Source organism: Arachis ipaensis, chromosome B09 (genome assembly GCF_000816755.2).
Source record: "Arachis ipaensis cultivar K30076 chromosome B09, Araip1.1, whole genome shotgun sequence".
Taxonomy (NCBI): domain Eukaryota; kingdom Viridiplantae; phylum Streptophyta; class Magnoliopsida; order Fabales; family Fabaceae; genus Arachis; species Arachis ipaensis.
Genome location: NC_029793.2, coordinates 134,862,448 through 134,880,336, shown reverse-complemented (window position 1 = coordinate 134,880,336; position 17,889 = coordinate 134,862,448). Strand labels below are relative to the sequence as shown.

The following is a 17,889-nucleotide window of genomic DNA, read 5'->3' as shown; positions in this document are numbered from 1 at the left end:
ATAATTTTTTTATTTTAATTTTTTAATTTATATTTTAATTTATGTACTCTAAATTTTTATTTATTGGACCAAAAAAGTTAAGACAGATGAACCCATTATTTTAATTTAATTTGTTTTCTGAAGCCCATAAATCTTAGTGATCCATTACATAACATTAAAAAAAAAAAGACCAAAGTCCAACGTAAAAAAAGTGATTAAAGTGGCTGATCATGTGGAAGAAAAACAATTTTCGAAATGTGATTTGGTTCAAAAAAAATGCATGTGGAGCCATTTACTCAAAGGTCTGGGCTCGAGTCTTACCAGCGACAACCGAAAAGAAAAAAAAGGTGGTTTTATTTTAGAATTATTGTGTGTGTAGGACCCACTAATTAAGAGCTGCTAGGGAAACAATAGTATTCATGGTATAAATAAAATTTTTAACCAAAATAATTAGTGTAGAAATGACCATTTTAATAAAAAATATCACTAATAATTAATTTCATATTTAAATGAAAAATTAAGCTTTGATTTAATTATTAACTAATTAGTTAGTATTGTGAAGTTAATTATCAATATTTATTGTTTTTTATTGAGTTGATTAATTTATTTATTTTTAATTTTTATACTGAATTAAATTTAACAAGATAATTATTAGTATACATTAAGTTTAAAAAATATTTTTTTAGCATAAAACTTAAAAAAAAAGTTACTTTTTATTTTTAGGGACAAACATGATATAACAAGGAGCAAACATGTATATCTATGTATATTTATTAATGGCCACCACTAATATAAAGATTCCAAAAGCAACTTTTGTTAAAGACATCTATGTGGCAAGATCCAAATTATACATTTTAAGCCACATTTTTCACTACAAAACACTTAAAACCATAGCATTTTATAAGAAAAGCGTCACCTAATGGAAAAAAGTAAATTAGAAGATTTAAGAGAAAAAATAATTAAATTATCAAAATTAATAGATCAAAAACTAATGATTTTAGCTAATGTTAATTGTAATGACACCGAATTCTTAAAATTAATATAAAATGATTTTTCTTAAAATCTTTATTTTACTATAAGTTTTATTGAAGGACTTCAAAAACCTGAAAAAACTTATATTTCACACGGAGTTTCTAAAAAATGTTACCATGGAAATGATTCTCCACATCTTTATCATACTTTTAACCCACAATTAAATTCTATAATAGATATGGCTGGAGAAATATTAGTATCCATAAAATTTCAAAGAAATAAGGAAAAAGAGGAACCTAATATAAACGAAATTGAACAGATATTAAATAAATATTTTCAGAAAGATAATCCCAAAAAAAAATTTTAAAATATAGCCAACATAACAAAACTAAAAGTAAAACCACCATTAAAATTATGAATATTGAAGAAAACTTAGAAGAAGTTACAATGCTTTTTAAATAATTAAAAATGGCTCAAGAAAATAATATTATGGAACAAGAATTTCAAATAGAAGAAGAACTAGTAAATTCTGAAAATATAGAAAATGAAGAACACATCCTAGATTATTCAAGTGACGAAGAACCAGCAATTCCAATACAAGTAAAAAATGAAGCTGGAACATCTAAGGATAATCAATCTCAATTTAAATGGGAAACAGGTTTTGAAAATTATGTTTTTAAAAGGAGATTTATGAATAAAAATTCAAAGTATACAAAAATACCATCAAAATACGTTCCTAAAATCCAGGAACTGGAAGGAGAAAGAATGCTCGATTTAGACTGTAAAAAGAATGAAAAAGAAATTTTCGAGAACTGGTTGAATTCCTTCTTATTAGAAGCCTTTACTAATCCAAAACTTAGTGAATTGTCTGGAAGAGATATCTGAAATTATATAGGGTTTCATACTAAAGGAACAGTAAGAGATTATATGACATCAATAGAAAACCAAATAATAGAAGAATTAGCAACAAAAACAACAGTTTATGATAAGATATTACATATAATGATGATTTTGTATAGAGAATTTTTCGGAAAAAATATTATAGATCATAGACAAGAAGTTTATAATAAAGAATATCAAGAAGCAAAAAATCATTTAGCTAATATTCAAATACATGATTTATGTAATGTGGAATCTTATATATGTGAATATAGAATACATTATTATAAATTAAATGAAGAAGATAAAGACCATTATCTTAGTATGTATATAACAAAACTTTCATACCCTGCTAATGAATTTATAAAGGAAAGATTTATAAGAGAAATAAATAGAGGAACAATTGAAAATAATTTTGGCGGAGCAACCTCTGCAATAAGAGAGGAAATAAAAAAACGTTGTATGCAAAAAGCGACTCAAAAAAGATTTGAAAATATAATTAGAATTTGCTGTCAAGATAATAAAGAAATTCCTCAAAAATATGGTCTTAATAAAAATTTTCAAAGAAAAAAAAATATCAATTTAGAAAAAGAAAATACTATCCAAACTGGAGAAAAAAGAGGTATTTTAAAAAAAGAAATAACAATAAAAACAAAAGACAAAAAAATAACTATTGCCCAAATAAAAAAGAAAATTGTAAGTGTTGGTATTGCCAAGAAGAAGGACACTATGCAAATGAATGTCCAAAAAAGAAGGATAAAAAGGACCTTACCAAACAATTAGAAATTGCTAAGTCTTGTTTCATGGAACCATTAGAAGAATCAGATGATAATTTAGACTATATTTTTGAATATGTCTCAGAAACAGACTCAGAGACTGAGCAATAATGCTACATTTATTACTGTAAAAATAACAGAAAAGTTTATAAATGCTTTCATAGATACTGGAGCAACACAATGCTTTGCTAGTATAAATATAAAACTTGATTGGAAAAAATTAAAGAAACCGTTAAGAGTTAGAATAGCTGACAAATCAATACATAAAATTGACCAAAAATGGTTGAAATATTTATTCAAAATTATAGGTTCATTATTCCATCCATATATATGTTAGATTCTGGAATGGATTTTATCATAGGTAATAATTTCTTAAAGCTATATCATCCATTCATTCAAGAATTAACATATATAGTTTTAAAAGCTCCACACGATTCTTCAATAAATCAAAAATTAAAACGTATAAAAATATCAACTACTATTATAGATAAGATTTTAAAATTTAAAATATTTTCTATATTAGAAACGTGTTATTTAAATTTATATTTTCAGATAAATATCCCAAAAAATAATCTTAAAATAAAAATAGAAGAACTTTTGGATGAAATTTGCGCTGATAATCCTTTTAGATATTAAAAATACAAATAAAGAATTAGTAAGCATTAAATTAAAAAATCCTACAAAAGAAATAAATGTTCCAAATAAAATTCCTTATTCCGTAAGAGATAGAGAGGAGTTCTCATTAGAATGTAAAGATCTTTTGGAAAAAGGAATTATAAGATTAAGTAAAAGTCCTCATGCGGCTCCAGCCTTTTATGTCGAAAACAATAATGAAATTAAAAGGGGAAAATGAAGAATGGTAATTAATTATAAGAAGATGAATGAAGCAACTGTTGGTGATGCTCATAAACTTCCAAGAAAAGATTCTATTTTAGAAAAAATCAAAGGAGCAACTTTGTTTTCATCTCTCGATGCAAAATCAGGATATTGGCAACTTCGTTTAGACGAAGAAACAAAGAAATTAATTGCTTTTACTTGCCCAACAAAAGAATCAACAAGTGTGTTACTCTATGAATGGAATGTTTTACCATTTGGATTAAAACAAGCCGCAGGTATCTATCAAAGATTTATGGAAAAAAATCTAAAAGAGTTAAATGAATTTGTTTTAGTTTACATTGATGATATATTAATTTTTACAAAACAGGATAAAGAAGATCATCTTCAAAAATTATTAATAGTATTAGAAAGATGTAAAGAAAAATGATTAGTTCTTAGCAAAAAGAAAGCAAGAATAGCAAAACAAGAAATAGAATTTTTTGGATTAATTCTATCCACTCAAGAAAAGTTAAAACTTCAACCAAATGTTTTAGAAAAGGTAAATTTATTTTCTAATAAAATAGAAGATAGAAAACAATTAAAAAGATTTTTAGGGTGTATAAATTATATTTCTGATCAAGGATTTTTAAAGAATATAACAGAATACACTAAAAACTTATTTCCAAAAATAAGTACTAAAAAAATAGAAATGGGAAGAAAAAGATAGTATGCAAATTCAAAAAGTCAAAGAATTATGTAAAAAGCTTCCAGAACTTTATATTCCAGAAGAAAATGACTACTTAATAGTAGAAACAGATGCTTCAGACATAACCTGGTCAGGATATCTAAAAGCTAAGAAAGCTATAAAAAGCTTGGAACAAGAAAAAGAATCACTAGATTCTAAATATTCTCCAAAGAAATTACTTTGCAGGTATATTTCAGGGACATTTACACCAACAGAACAGAGATATACTACTCATGAAAAGAAAACTCTAGCAGCAATTAAAACTCTTAAAAAATAGAAAATTGATTTACTACCCAAAGAATTTACATTAAGGACAGAATCGAGTTACCTAACAGGTTTCATACGATATAATTTAAAAGTTGATTATAATCATAGACGATTGGTAAGATGGCAATTATTTTTGTTACAATATTCAATAAAAATTGAATATATCAAGGTGACAAAAATATTATTGCAGATACATTAACAAGAGAATTGAGTTCGTTTACAACGCATTAGATCAGGAAATTCAAAAATATGAACAAGAATTCGAAAAATGCAAGCATTGTCAGCAAATAAGGACACAGATCTAATCCCTCAAGAAGGCCATTGAAGCAATGAAATCAACACAACAAGCAAAACCATAAGAGTTCAGCCAGCTAAGCATGGTGGACAAATTAGGAGGAAAAAAATTTCAGAAAATAAAATAATTGCTGAAATTATTGAAAAATCCACCCAAGATAAAAAATATTATGTAATTTATAATGGCCCCATGAAAGGAGTATATGATGCCTGGAAAAAAGCAGCACCATTCACACATCAATCAAAGATAATTCATAAAGGAGAATTTTTAACGCTGGAAGAGGCAAAGGAATCCTTCAGGAAATATGAAGCTCTTCACCCAGAGCAAACCCTAAGAAGAGCAGATAAAGCTCCAATTCAAGCCCAGAAATCAGGAATAATGAGAAACATTCCTACAAGGGCTGAAATCAAGGAAAAGAAAAGGGTCTGTAGATCAAATCTCAGATAAACCCTTAATATAATCCTAAATTGGACTGAAGAAAAAAGGGCAATTTTGGGATATTATCCTATTGTCAAAGAACAGCTAACAAAGCTGGTTATTTTTTCAGATGCTTCTCCATCTGACACTTATCCGTTTTTTCAGTATGGATTAATTGATACAATTTTAATTTTTAATGATCTAAAAATTATTAGTGAGTTTCTTGCAGGATTCGTTGATGCAGTAAAGAGATTTAAAAATATGATTGACAATGTAAATCCAAGGGATGTATCCCTAAAATTTACAAATAGTCAACCTATTTTTAATGAAGAAGAAGAATGCTTGGTTCCAGCATACCAAGTAATATTCATGTCCGTTTTTTCAGGAAATTTTCAACCAATTGATCAAATTCAAGATTTAACAATTTACAGTCATGAAGGAAGACTAGCCAGTACATTAGTAAGGGTCTTTGAAAGAACTCAAAAAATAACGAAAGAATCTCACATAAGAATTAATTATAAAAGTAGAAATACTCTCCTTGTGTCCAGTAAAAGAAATAAAATTGAAGAAAGAGAAATGAGACTCTTGGTGGAATTTGAATCAGCATTCTACAATTTATCTGGACTTTTAGAAAAGCTCCCTGAAGGGATAAGAAGGAATCTCTGCTATTTGATAAAAGACAGAGAAGACCACAGCTGCCAGCTATGCGCCTCGGAAATATCTGAAGAAAGCGATAATGAAATGGGATCCACCCACATGATAAAAGAGGAGGACAGTGCATCTGAAGCATCCCTCAATATTATTGCATAATGACGTAAGCGCTTAGGTCATAAAGCACCAATAATGTAGCTGGTGCAAGATAGTAAACAATGACGTAAGCAATGATGACATAAGAAGGGTAAGGATGGGAATTGTCTATTAGACTTAACCATTATAAATAGATTGCTTAGGCAATTGTAGAAAGCATCAGAAAACAGAAAGCAGAAGGCTAAGAGTACTCATATGCTAGGAGAACAAGGAGGAAGCTGCCGAGGCGATTCTGTAGTCTGACAAAGAATTTCCTTAGGAAAAATAGTTTTAAACTCCCCTCTGGAGTTAATATTTACAATCTCCCCTCTGGAGATAAAAACACCTTATGTAAAATATACTAAATAAAGGAAGTTTTTCTCCAGAAAGGTACATCTTTGTCCTAGTCTCTTAGTTATGAATTATTTAGAAAGTTTAGAATTAACGGAAGAATCTGATTATTATAGATTAACTGCTTTATTAGATAATGAAAAACAGGCTGTTCTAAAAACATAACTAAATCTCAAATCAAATGAAAATTTTAATAAACAAAGTCTTTTAAAAGAAGTTTTTAATAAAAAAAATATAATATACTATGGAAAAATTCAACTTGAAGCCCCTGTAAAAATAAAATCTGCTAATGGAGAACTTGAAATAGCTTTGATAAATGATGAAAATTTTAGTAAATAGATTGAGAAAATTAAGGATCAACAAAAAAGATCTAAAATTGGATGGATTCATATTAGTACCATACAAGTCTTAATCAAATCTACATATATGAAAGGAATTAATTCACCAATAAGTTTAGCAATCCGTGACAAAAGAATTACTGATGACCCAATAGATCAAATAATTGGAATTGTTCATGGAAATTTGGCAAATGTAAATGTTAAATTTAATGCCCATCTTGGATATACTATACCTTTATCAACTGAAAATCTTGGAAGATCTATAAGTTTAGCTTATAAATTTCATAGAAAAAGTTTAATGGAACAAGATGATGAACCATTTTCAATTACATATGCAATAAATTATGCTTTAACAAATAGCCATCATAGTATAATATTTAAAAACAGAGAAAGAATTTATGTCGATGAATTATTTCAGAAAATTGTAAAAACAAAAATATCAAAATATAAAGCTATTGAAAACTCAGTTCTATCATTAAAAGAACCATCAAGAAGATCGTTTTCATCAAATTTCCAAATAAGAGAATCTAAAATCAATAGTCCTTTAAGTTTATCTAAATTAAAAATTAAAGAAGAAAACTCTGAAATAAAAGAATTAACAAAAAAGGTCGAAAAATTAAATAAAACCCTAAATATTAAATTATGACGATAGATAAGGAAGAAATATATCAAGATAAGAAACAAGAGCTCTTTGAAAGAGAGAATCGTTTGAATTATTTGCAGTTTTCTGAAATAAATCAAAGAGCATTTGAAGCTCTAAAAATAATCTATAACAAGCTGAAAAAAGAAGTTGAAGAGCTAGAAAAATTAATAGAATCTCTAGAAAATAGTCATGAATCGATGATAGAGTTTGCAGAAATTCTAAAATAAATAATATTAAACAAAACTATTTTTAGGAATTATAATAAGATTACCTAATTTATGAAGCATAAAAAGATTGAAAAATCAGAAAATAAAATAAAAAGAAAAAGAGCGAAAAAATTAAAAAATAAAATAGAGGAGTATAAAAAAGAATTAAATAATCTTCAGGACGAAATTAATGATCTTATAATAAAAAAGATAGAAATAAGAATAATTATAAACAAGTTGGAATTAAATTTAGGAAATTTATAAATGCCTGAAAAACCATATTACGATTTAAAAGAATTAAAGCTGTTGAAAGAAAAGATGGAAAATGAAATTGAAAAATTAGAAAGATATTTAGAAACAAGAGAAAGTGTAGAAATAAAAGAAGTTATTGAGGATTTAAGAAATTATATTAAAGAAAAAGACAAACAGATAAAAGATTTTATATATAATAATCCATGTAAAAAAGAATATTATAATTATGATAGAAATTAGAATAGAATTAAAAAATTATAAATATGAAATCAGAATTATAAATATACATCAAGGACTAGTAATAAATAATCATATAACAAATACAAGAGAAATTGTATAAATGTTTAATACTTCAGATTATGAAGTTGCAAATTATTTTTATCAAAATCCTTTGAATAGAGCACCACCAATTGAATCTATACAAATTATAAACTTATTCGAAGCAAAATATGAAGAGTTAGTAGAAATTTCGAAAGAAGAATTAAAAGAAAAGTCGAAATTGAAAAATAATTTTTCAATTGAAAAATTGGTATTAGAGCCAAGTTAACGATTAAGGGTAACACTTTCTCTTTAAGCAACACTTTTAGTGATAGCCTTTCTTACGGGAGGCTACTACGATAAAGTTGTCATTTTTATCTTTTTGTAAAGACGTTTTCTATTTTGTGGTTGTTATTGATTTAAAAACGTATCACTAAAAGTGTTGCTTAAAGAGAAAGTGTTACCCTTAATCGTTAACTTGGCTCTGATACCAATTTTTCAATTGAAAAATTATTTTTCAATTTCGACTTTTCTTTTAATTCTTCTTTCGAAATTTCAACTAACTCTTCGTATTTTGCTTCGAATAAGTTTATAATTTGTATAGATTCAATTGGTGGTGCTCTATTCAAAGGATTTTGATAAAAATAATTTGCAACTTCATAATCTGAAGTATTAACCATTTCTACAATTTCTCTTGTATTTGTTATATGATTATTTATTACTAGTCCTTGATGTATATTTATAATTTTGATTTCATATTTATAATTTTTTAATTCTGTTCTAATTTCTATCATAATTATAATATTCTTTTTTACATGGATTATTATATATAAAATTTTTTATCTATTTGTCTTTTTCTTTAATATAATTTCTTAAATCCTCAATAACTTCTTTTATTTCTACACTTTCTCTTATTTCTAAATATCTTTTTAATTTTTCAATTTCATTCTCCATCTTTTCTTTCAACAACTTTAATTCTTATAAATCGTAATATGGTTTTCCAGGCATTTATAAATTTCCTAAATTTAATTCCAACTTGTTTATAATTATTCTTATTTCTATCTTTTTTATTATAAGATCATCAATTTCGTCCTGAAGATTATTTAATTCTTTTTTATACACCTCTATTTTATATTTTAATTTTTTCACTCTTTTCCTTTTTATTTTATTTTCTCGTTTTTCAATCTTTTTATACTTCATAAATTAGGTAATCTTATTATAATTCCTAAAAATAGTTTTGTTTAACATTATTTATTTTAGAATTTCTGCAAACTCTATCATCGATTCATGACTATTTTCTAGAGATTCTATTAATTTTCTAGCTCTTCAACTTCTTTTTTCAGCTTGTTATAGATTATTTTTTGAGCTTCAAATGCTCTGCAAATAATTCAAACGATTCTCTTTTTCAAAGAGCTCTTGTTTCTTATCTTGATATATTTCTTCCTTATCTATTGTCATAATTTAATATTTAGGGTTTCATTTAATTTTTTGACCTTTTTTGTTAATTCTTTTATTTCAGAGTTTTCTTCTTTAATTTTTAATTTAGATAAACTTAAAGGATTATTGATTTTAGATTCTCTTATTTGGAAATTTGATGAAAACGATCTTCTTGATGGTTCTTTTAATAATAGAACCGGGTTTTCAATAGCTTTATATTTTGGTATTTCTGTTTTTACAATTTTCTGAAATAATTCATCGACATAAATTCTTTCTCTGTTTTTAAATATTATACTATGATGGCTATTTGTTAAAGCATAATTTATTGCATATGTAATTGAAAATGGTTCATCATCTTGTTCCATTAAACTTTTTCTATGAAATTTATAAGCTAAACTTATAGATCTTCCAAGATTTTCAGTTGATAAAGGTATAGTATATCCAAGATGGGCATTAAATTTAACATTTACATTTGCCAAATTTCCATGAACAATTTCAATTATTTGATCTATTGGGTCATCAGTAATTCTTTTGTCACAGATTGCTAAACTTATTGGTGAATTAATTCCTTTCATATATGTAGATTTGATTAAGACTTGTATGGTACTAATATGAATCCATCCAATTTTAGATCTTTTTTGTTGATACTTAATTTTCTCAATCTGTTTACTCAATTCTTCATCATTTATCAAAGCTATTTCAAGTTCTCCATTAGCAGATTTTATTTTTACAGGGGCTTCAAATTGAATTTTTTCATAGTATATTATATTTTTTCTATTAATTCTTTCTTTTAAAAGACTTTGTTTATTAAAATTTTCATTTGATTTGAGATTTAGTTCTGTTTTTAGAACAGCCTGTTTTTCATTATCTAATAAAGCAGTTAATCTATAATAATCAAATTCTTCCGTTAATTCTAAGCTTTCTAAATAATTCATAACTAAGAGACTAGGACAAAGATGTACCTTTCTGGAGAAAAACTTCCTTTATTTAGTATATTTTACATAAGGTGTTTTTATCTCCAGATGAGAGATTGTAGATATTAACTCCAGAGAGGAGTTTAAAACTATTTTTTCCTAAGGAAATTCTTTGTCAGACTACAGAATCGCCTCGGCAGCTTCCTTCTTGCTCTCCTAGCATATGAGTACTCTTAGCCTTCTGCTTTCTGTTTTCTGATGCTTTCTACAATTGCCTAAGTAATCTATTTATAATGGTTGGGTATGATGGACAATTCCCATCCTTACCCTTCTTATGATGTCATTGCTTACGCCATTATTTACTATCTTGCACCAGCTATATTATTGGTGCTTTATGACCTAAGCACTTACGTCATTATGCAATAATGTTGAGGGATGCTTCAGATGCACTGTCCTCCTCTTTTATCATGTAGGTGGATCCCATTTCATTTTTGCTTTCTTCAGATATTTTCGAGGCGCATAGCTGGCACCTGTGGTCTTCTCTATCTTTTATCAAATAGCAGAGATTCCTTCTTATCCCTTTAGGGAGCTTTTCTAAAAGTCCAGATAAATTGTAGAATGCTGATTCAAATTCCACCAAGAGTCTCATTTTTCTTTCTTCAATTTCATTTCTTTTACTGGACACAAGCAGAGTATTTCTACTTTTATAATTAATTCTTGTTTGAGATTCCTTCGTTATTTTTTGAGTTTTTTCAAAGACCCTTGCTAATGTGCAGGCTAATCTTCCTTCATGACTGTAAATTGTTAAATCTTGAATTTGATCAATTGGTTGAAAATTTCCTGAAAAAACGGACATGAATATTACTTGGTATGCTGGAACCAAGCATTCTTCTTCTTCATTAAAAATAGGTTGACTATTTGTAAATTTTAGGGATACATCCCTTGGATTTACATTGTCAATCATATTTTTAAATCTCTTTACTGCATCAACGAATCCTGCAAGAAACTCACTAATAATTTTTAGATCATTAAAAATTAAAATTGTATAAATTAATCCATACTGAAAAAACTGATAAGTGTCAGATGGGAAAGTATCTGAAAAAATAACCAGCTTTGTTAGCTGTTCTTTGGCAATAGGATAATATTCCAAAATTGCCCTTTTTTCTTTAGTCCAATTCAGGATTATATTAAGGGTTTCTCTGAGATTTGATCTACAGACCCTTTTCTTTTCCTTGATTTCAGCCCTTGTAGGAATGTTTCTCATTATTCCTGTTTTCTGGGCTTGAATTGGAGCTTTATCTGCTCTTCTTAGGGTTTGCTCTGGGTGAAGAGCTTCATATTCCCTGAAGGATTCCTTTGCCTCTTCCAACGTTAAAAATCCTCCTTTATGAATTATCTTTGATTGATGTGAGAATGGTGTTGCTTTTTCCCAGGCATCATATACTCCTTTCATGGGGCCATTATAAATTACATAATATTTTTTATCTTGGGTGGATTTTTTAATAATTTCAGCAATTATTTTATTTTCTGAAATTTTTTCTCCTCTTAGTTTGTCCACCATGTTTAGCTGGCTGAATTCTGATGGTTTTGCTTGTTGTGTTGATTTTATTGCTTCAATGGCCTTCTTGAGGGATTGGATTTGTGTCCTTATTTGCTGACAATGCTTGCATTTTTCGATTTCTTACTCATATTTTTGAATTTCTTGATCTAATGCGTTGTAAACGAACTCCATTCTCTTGTTAATGTATCTGCAATAATATTTTTGTCACCCTTGATATCTTCAATTTTTATTGGATATTGTAACAAAAATAATTGCCATCTTACCAATCATCCATGATTATAATCAACTTTTAAATTATATCGTATGAAACCTGTTAGGTAACTTGAATCTGTCCTTAATGTAAATTCTTTGGGTAATAAATCAATTTTCCATTTTTTTAAGAGTTTTAATTGCTGCTAGAGTTTCCTTTTCATGAGTAGTATATCTCTGTTCTGTTGGTGTAAATGTCCCTGAAATATACCTGCAAAGTAATTCCTTTGGAGAATATTTAGAATCTAGTGATTCTTTTTCTTGTTCCAAGCTTTTTATAGCTTTCTTAACTTTTAGATATCCTGACCAGGTTAAGTCTGAAACATCTGTTTCTACTATTAAGTAGTCATTTTCTTCTGAAATATAAAGTTCTGGAAGCTTTTTACATAATTCTTTGACTTTTTGAATTTGCATACTATCTTCTTCTTCTCATTTTCATTCTTTTAGTACTTATTTTTGGAAATAAATTTTTAGTGTATTCTGTTATATTCTTTAAAAATCCTTGATCAAAAATATAATTTATACACCCTAAAAATTTTTGTAATTGTTTTCTATCTTCTATTTTATTAGAAAATAAATTTACCTTTTCTAAAACATTTGGTTGAAGTTTTAACTTTCCTTGAGTGGAGAGAATTAATCCAAGAAATTCTATTTCTTGTTTTGCTATTCTTGCTTTCTTTTTGCTAAGAACTAATCCTTTTTCTTTACATCTTTCTAATACTATTAATAATTTTTAAAGATGATCATCTTTATCCTGTTTTGTAAAAATTAATATATCATCAATGTAAACTAAAACAAATTCATTTAACTCTTTTAGATCTTCTTCCATAAATCTTTGATAGATACCTGTGGCTTGTTTTAATCCGAATGGTAAAACATTCCATTTATAGAGCAACACACTTGTTGATTCTTTTGTTGGGCAAGTAAAAGCAGTTAATTTATTTGTTTCTTCGTCTAAACGAAATTGCCAATATCCTGATTTTGCATCGAGAGATGAAAACCAAGTTGCTCCTTTGAGTTTTTCTAAAATAGAATCTTTTCTTGGAAGTTTATGAGCATCACCAACATTTGCTTCATTCATCTTCTTATAATTAATTATCATTCTTCGTTTTTCCCTTTTAATTTCATTATTGTTTCGACATAAAAGGCTGGAGCCGCATGAGGACTTTTACTTAATCTTATAATTCCTTTTTCCAAAAGATCTTTACATTCTAATGAGAACTCCTCTCTATCTCTTACGGAATAAGAAATTTTATTTGGAATATTTATTTCCTTTGTAGGATCTTTTAATTTAATGCTTACTAATTCTTTATTTGTATTTTTAATATCTAAAGGATTATCAGCGCAAATTTCACCCAAAAATTCTTCTATTTTTATTTTAAGATTATTTTTTGGGATATTTATCTGAAAATATAAATTTAAATAACATGTTTCTAATATAGAAAATATTTTAAATTTTAAAATCTTATTTATAGTAGTAGTTGGTATTTTTATACGTTTTGATTTTTGATTTATTGAAGAATCGTGTGGAGTTTTTAAAACTATATATGTTAATTCTTGAATGAATGGATGATATAGCTTTAAGAAATTATTTCCTATGATAAAATTCATTCCAGAATCTAACATATATATGGATGGAACAATGAACCTATAATTTTGAATAAATATTTCAACCATTTCTACTTTTTGGTCAATTTTATGTATTAATTTGTCAGCTATTCTAACTCTTAACGGTTTTTTTAATTTTTTTTTAATCAAGTTTTATATTTGTACTAGCAAAGCATTGTGTTGCTCTAGTATCTATGAAAGTATTTATAAACTTTTCTATTATTTTTATAGTAATAAATGTAGCATTATTGCTCAGTCTCTGAGTCTGTTTCTGAGACATATTCAAAAATATAGTCTAAATTATCATTTGATTCTTCTAATGGTTCCATGAAACAAGACTTTACAATTTCTAATTGTTTGGTAAGGTCCTTTTTATCCTTTTTTTTGGACATTTATTTGTATAGTGTCCTTCTTCTTGACAATACCAACACTTACAATTTTTTTTTTATTTGGGCAATAGTTATTTTTTTGTCTTTTGTTTTTATTGTTATTTCTTTTTCTAAAATACCTCTTTTTTCTCCAGTTTGAATAGTATTTTCTTTTTCTAAATTGATATTTTCTTTTTCTTTCAAAATTTTTATTAAGACCATATTTTTGAGGAATTTTTTCATTATCTTGACAGCAAATTCTAATTATATTTTCAAATTTTTTTTGAGTCGCTTCTTGCATACAACATTCTTTTATTTCCTCTCTTAATGCAGAGGTTGCTCCGCCAAAATTATTTTCAATTGTTCCTCTATTTGTTTCTCCTATAAATCTTCCCATTATAAATTCATTAACAGGGTATAGAAGTTTTGTTATATACATACTAAGATAATGGTCTTTATCTTCTTCTTTTAATTTAATGTATTCTATATTCACATATATAAGATTCCACATTACATAAATCATATATTTGAATATTAACTAAATGGTTTTTTTCTTCTTGATATTCTTTATTATAAACTTCTTGTTTATGATCTATAATATTTTTTCCGAAAAATTCTCTATACAAAATCATCATTATATGTAATATATTATCATAAACTGTTATTTTTGTTGCTAATTCTTCTATTATTTGGTTTTCCATTGATGTCATATAATCTCTTACAGTTCCTTTAGTATGAAACCCTATATAATTCCAGATATCTCTTCCAGACAATTCACTAAGTTTTAGATTAGTAAAGGCTTCTAATAAGAAGGAATTCAACCGGTTCTCGAAAATTTCTTTTTCATTCTTTTTACAGTCTAAATCTATATCGAGCATTCTTTCTCCTTCCAGTTTCTGAATTTTAGGAACGTATTTTGATGGTATTTTTGTATACTTTGAATTTTTATTCATAAATCCCTTTTTAAAAGCATAATTTTCAAAACCTATTTCCCATTTAAATTGAGATTAATTATCCTTAGATGTTCCAGCTTCATTTTTTACTTGTATTGGAATTGCTGGTTCTTCATCATTTGAATAATCTAGGATGTGTTCTTCATTTTCTATATTTTCAGAATTTACTAGTTCTTCTTCTATTTGAAATTTTTGTTCCATAATATTATTTTTTTTGAGCTATTTTTAATTGTTTAAAAAGCATTGTAACTTCTTCTAATTTTTCTTCAATATTCATAATTTTAATGGTGGTTTTACTTTTAGTTCTGTTATGTTGGCTATAATTTGAAATTTTTCTTTTTTGGGATTATCTTTCTGAAAATATTTATTTAATATCTGTTCAATTTCGTTTATATTAGTTCCTCTTTTTTCTTATATATTTCTTTAAAATTTTATGGATACTAATATTTCTTCAAGCATATCTAGTATAAAATTTAATTGTGGGTTAAAAGTATGATAAAGATGTGGGGAATCATTTCCATAGTAACATTTTTTAGAAACTCCGTGTGAAATATAAGTTTTTTCAGGTTTTTGAAGTCCTTCAATAAAATTTAGAGAAAATTACACTCCCCTCCCATGCGAGATCCTAAAATGACACTCCCCTCCCCTCTATTTTATAAATGTACATTTTCCTCCCTTCTAACTTTTAAAAAACTTCCTCTTTAATCCATTTTAAACTTTATGCGTTACCAATAGTATTTTTACCAATTTCTGTCAACTCTTATTTATAACTGTATTTAATGAAAGTATCTTTGTAGATGTGTCTAATAAAAATATTTTTTTTATGGCTATATTTAATAGAAATGTCTTTATAGATATATTTTCTAAATATGTCTCTTTATATATGTGTTTAAAATATAATAATTAATTATTGTTAATAATAAATTGGTAGATAATATGTTGATACCTTATACTTTTCCTTTTTAGAAAGCCAAAGATTAAATGAACAAAACATGAAAAAAAGAGAAGCACCAAGAAAACGCTTACTCTATACATACTCTCATTCATACAAAGTAGTAGTTCATTTTATATCACATGCTTGGCTTAGCTTAAACATAAGCAACAAAAACCACAACATACATAAGCCATGGACGTACAACTTTTGTCCTTTATTGGCATATCTTACATGGCCATATGTGATAATTTTTATTAGACATCATCATATCACATCATTTCTCAATTCCTCGTGTAAACACAATGTACTCATTCTCCATGCTCACAGTATTAAGCAACACTGAAGTGAAAGACCACGAGTGAAGAGTGTGTGATTGGAATTGTTGTCCGGTAGCGGCCGAGAATCCAACCCTAACATATTCCGGAAGCTCTTTTCTCAAGTCGACCTCATGAGAGAGCTCGTACTTTTTACCATCAGGGTAGGTAGCAGACACTGCCAGGGTTCGACTAGAAGCAGTGTATGTCACAAGAACATTAAGGATTTGATCGTCTCTTCTATCCCATCTCACAGTCTTCGCAGACTTAATGGAATTCACATCGATTCCAATGTGTGTGTAACTTGGATCCCAGGCATTTGAACTTCTGTCATAAAAGGTGTCGAATTCGACTGCGATAACTTTGTTTGCGGAGGCGTTTAGGGCATTGGCAGGTTCAAAGAGCCCTAAAAGCCCTCCGTTCGATCCGGGCGGTATGGTGGTGTCCGCCGGCGCCAGGAAGACGGCAAGGCCGTCCGCTGGCTGGGACGAGCCCCGTGACTTAAGGGAAAAACTGAATTGGATTTGAAAGTTTGCGAGTCTGTTTGTACTTTTATCCGATAGGTGCACTTGTGCTAAGTACAAGGCTCTCCCAACACTGATTTCATTGCTGTCGGTTCTAGTGAGTTGCAGTACATTTGGGTCAATGTGTGCATCTCCTTGCAAGATTAGGTTTCTTTCAGCTTCTTGTTCGAAGTTATTGAAGCTGAAGGAAAGTGAATCTTGCGAGGTTGCTAGGTTTAGTAGCGTGAGGAAGATGGCTATGGAGGAAAAAAGCTTGGCCATGGTGTTGTGATTATTGTTGGTAGTGTTTTGTTACTATGTTTGGTTTGTGTTGTGAAACAAAGTGTTAACCCTTTGGCTATTTATACTGAGTTTGATGCCACCACATTTTAATTACACTTGTGAACTGGACCCCCAAGGTAATTTCCCCATCTACATCAGCCATAGAGCGAGTGCCACTACTTATTACCTCCATTGGCTGGTCATATATAATTAATGTGGCTTTCTCATCACGAATTTTTTTCCCTTGTGCACTCCATCATACTTTATCATAAATAAAGTAGGAGATACCATAGTTATTAGACTTGGCTCGACCTGGCCGGTTCGACCGAAAATCTGATCATTTGATTATTTGGTCGGGCCGAATTACTCGTTCAACTGGATGTGTAATGGATTCGGTCAAATTCAATTTGACCCGACGGATTTTCATGAAATCCGATGACTCGATTGGTTAATTTGACTCGGTCCGATTTTTTTTTTTTTTAAAACCTTAAATGCGTCGTTTCAGAACACACCTCCTTCCTCTTTTCTTTTCCCTTTTAACAAAACCCTAATGCCCAAATGCAAAATTTGAGACTCTGAATGTGAGTGGAAGTGTGGAACGGTGGAACCCCCCACACCCAGCCAAGCTCCAGCCTCGTCTCTGTGGTCTGTGCTCTTTCCGTCTCACTCGCTAGCTCATGGCCTCACCTTGATCTCGTCACCCTCTCGTCTCTCTCCCTCACCTCGACAGTCGTCATTCTCAATCTCTCACGGCCTCACTTCGTCGCTCTCTCAGTCTCTCATCTT

The 17,889-nt window shown here is 28.3% G+C and overlaps 1 protein-coding gene across 1 annotated transcript; it reads right to left on the bottom strand.

Annotated features, from left to right (window-relative positions):
• Positions 16,077 to 17,174, bottom strand: LOC107617656 (mannose-specific lectin CML-2). The gene has a single exon (XM_016319474.2). It carries the CDS (start codon positions 17,101 to 17,103, stop codon positions 16,279 to 16,281), a length of 825 nt encoding a protein of 274 aa, XP_016174960.1. The 5' UTR covers positions 17,104 to 17,174; the 3' UTR covers positions 16,077 to 16,278.

Coding starts and splice junctions, on each gene's coding strand:
- LOC107617656 (XM_016319474.2), bottom strand. CDS start 17,103: ATGGCCAAGCTTTTTTCCTCCATAGCCATCTTCCTCACGCTACTAAAC.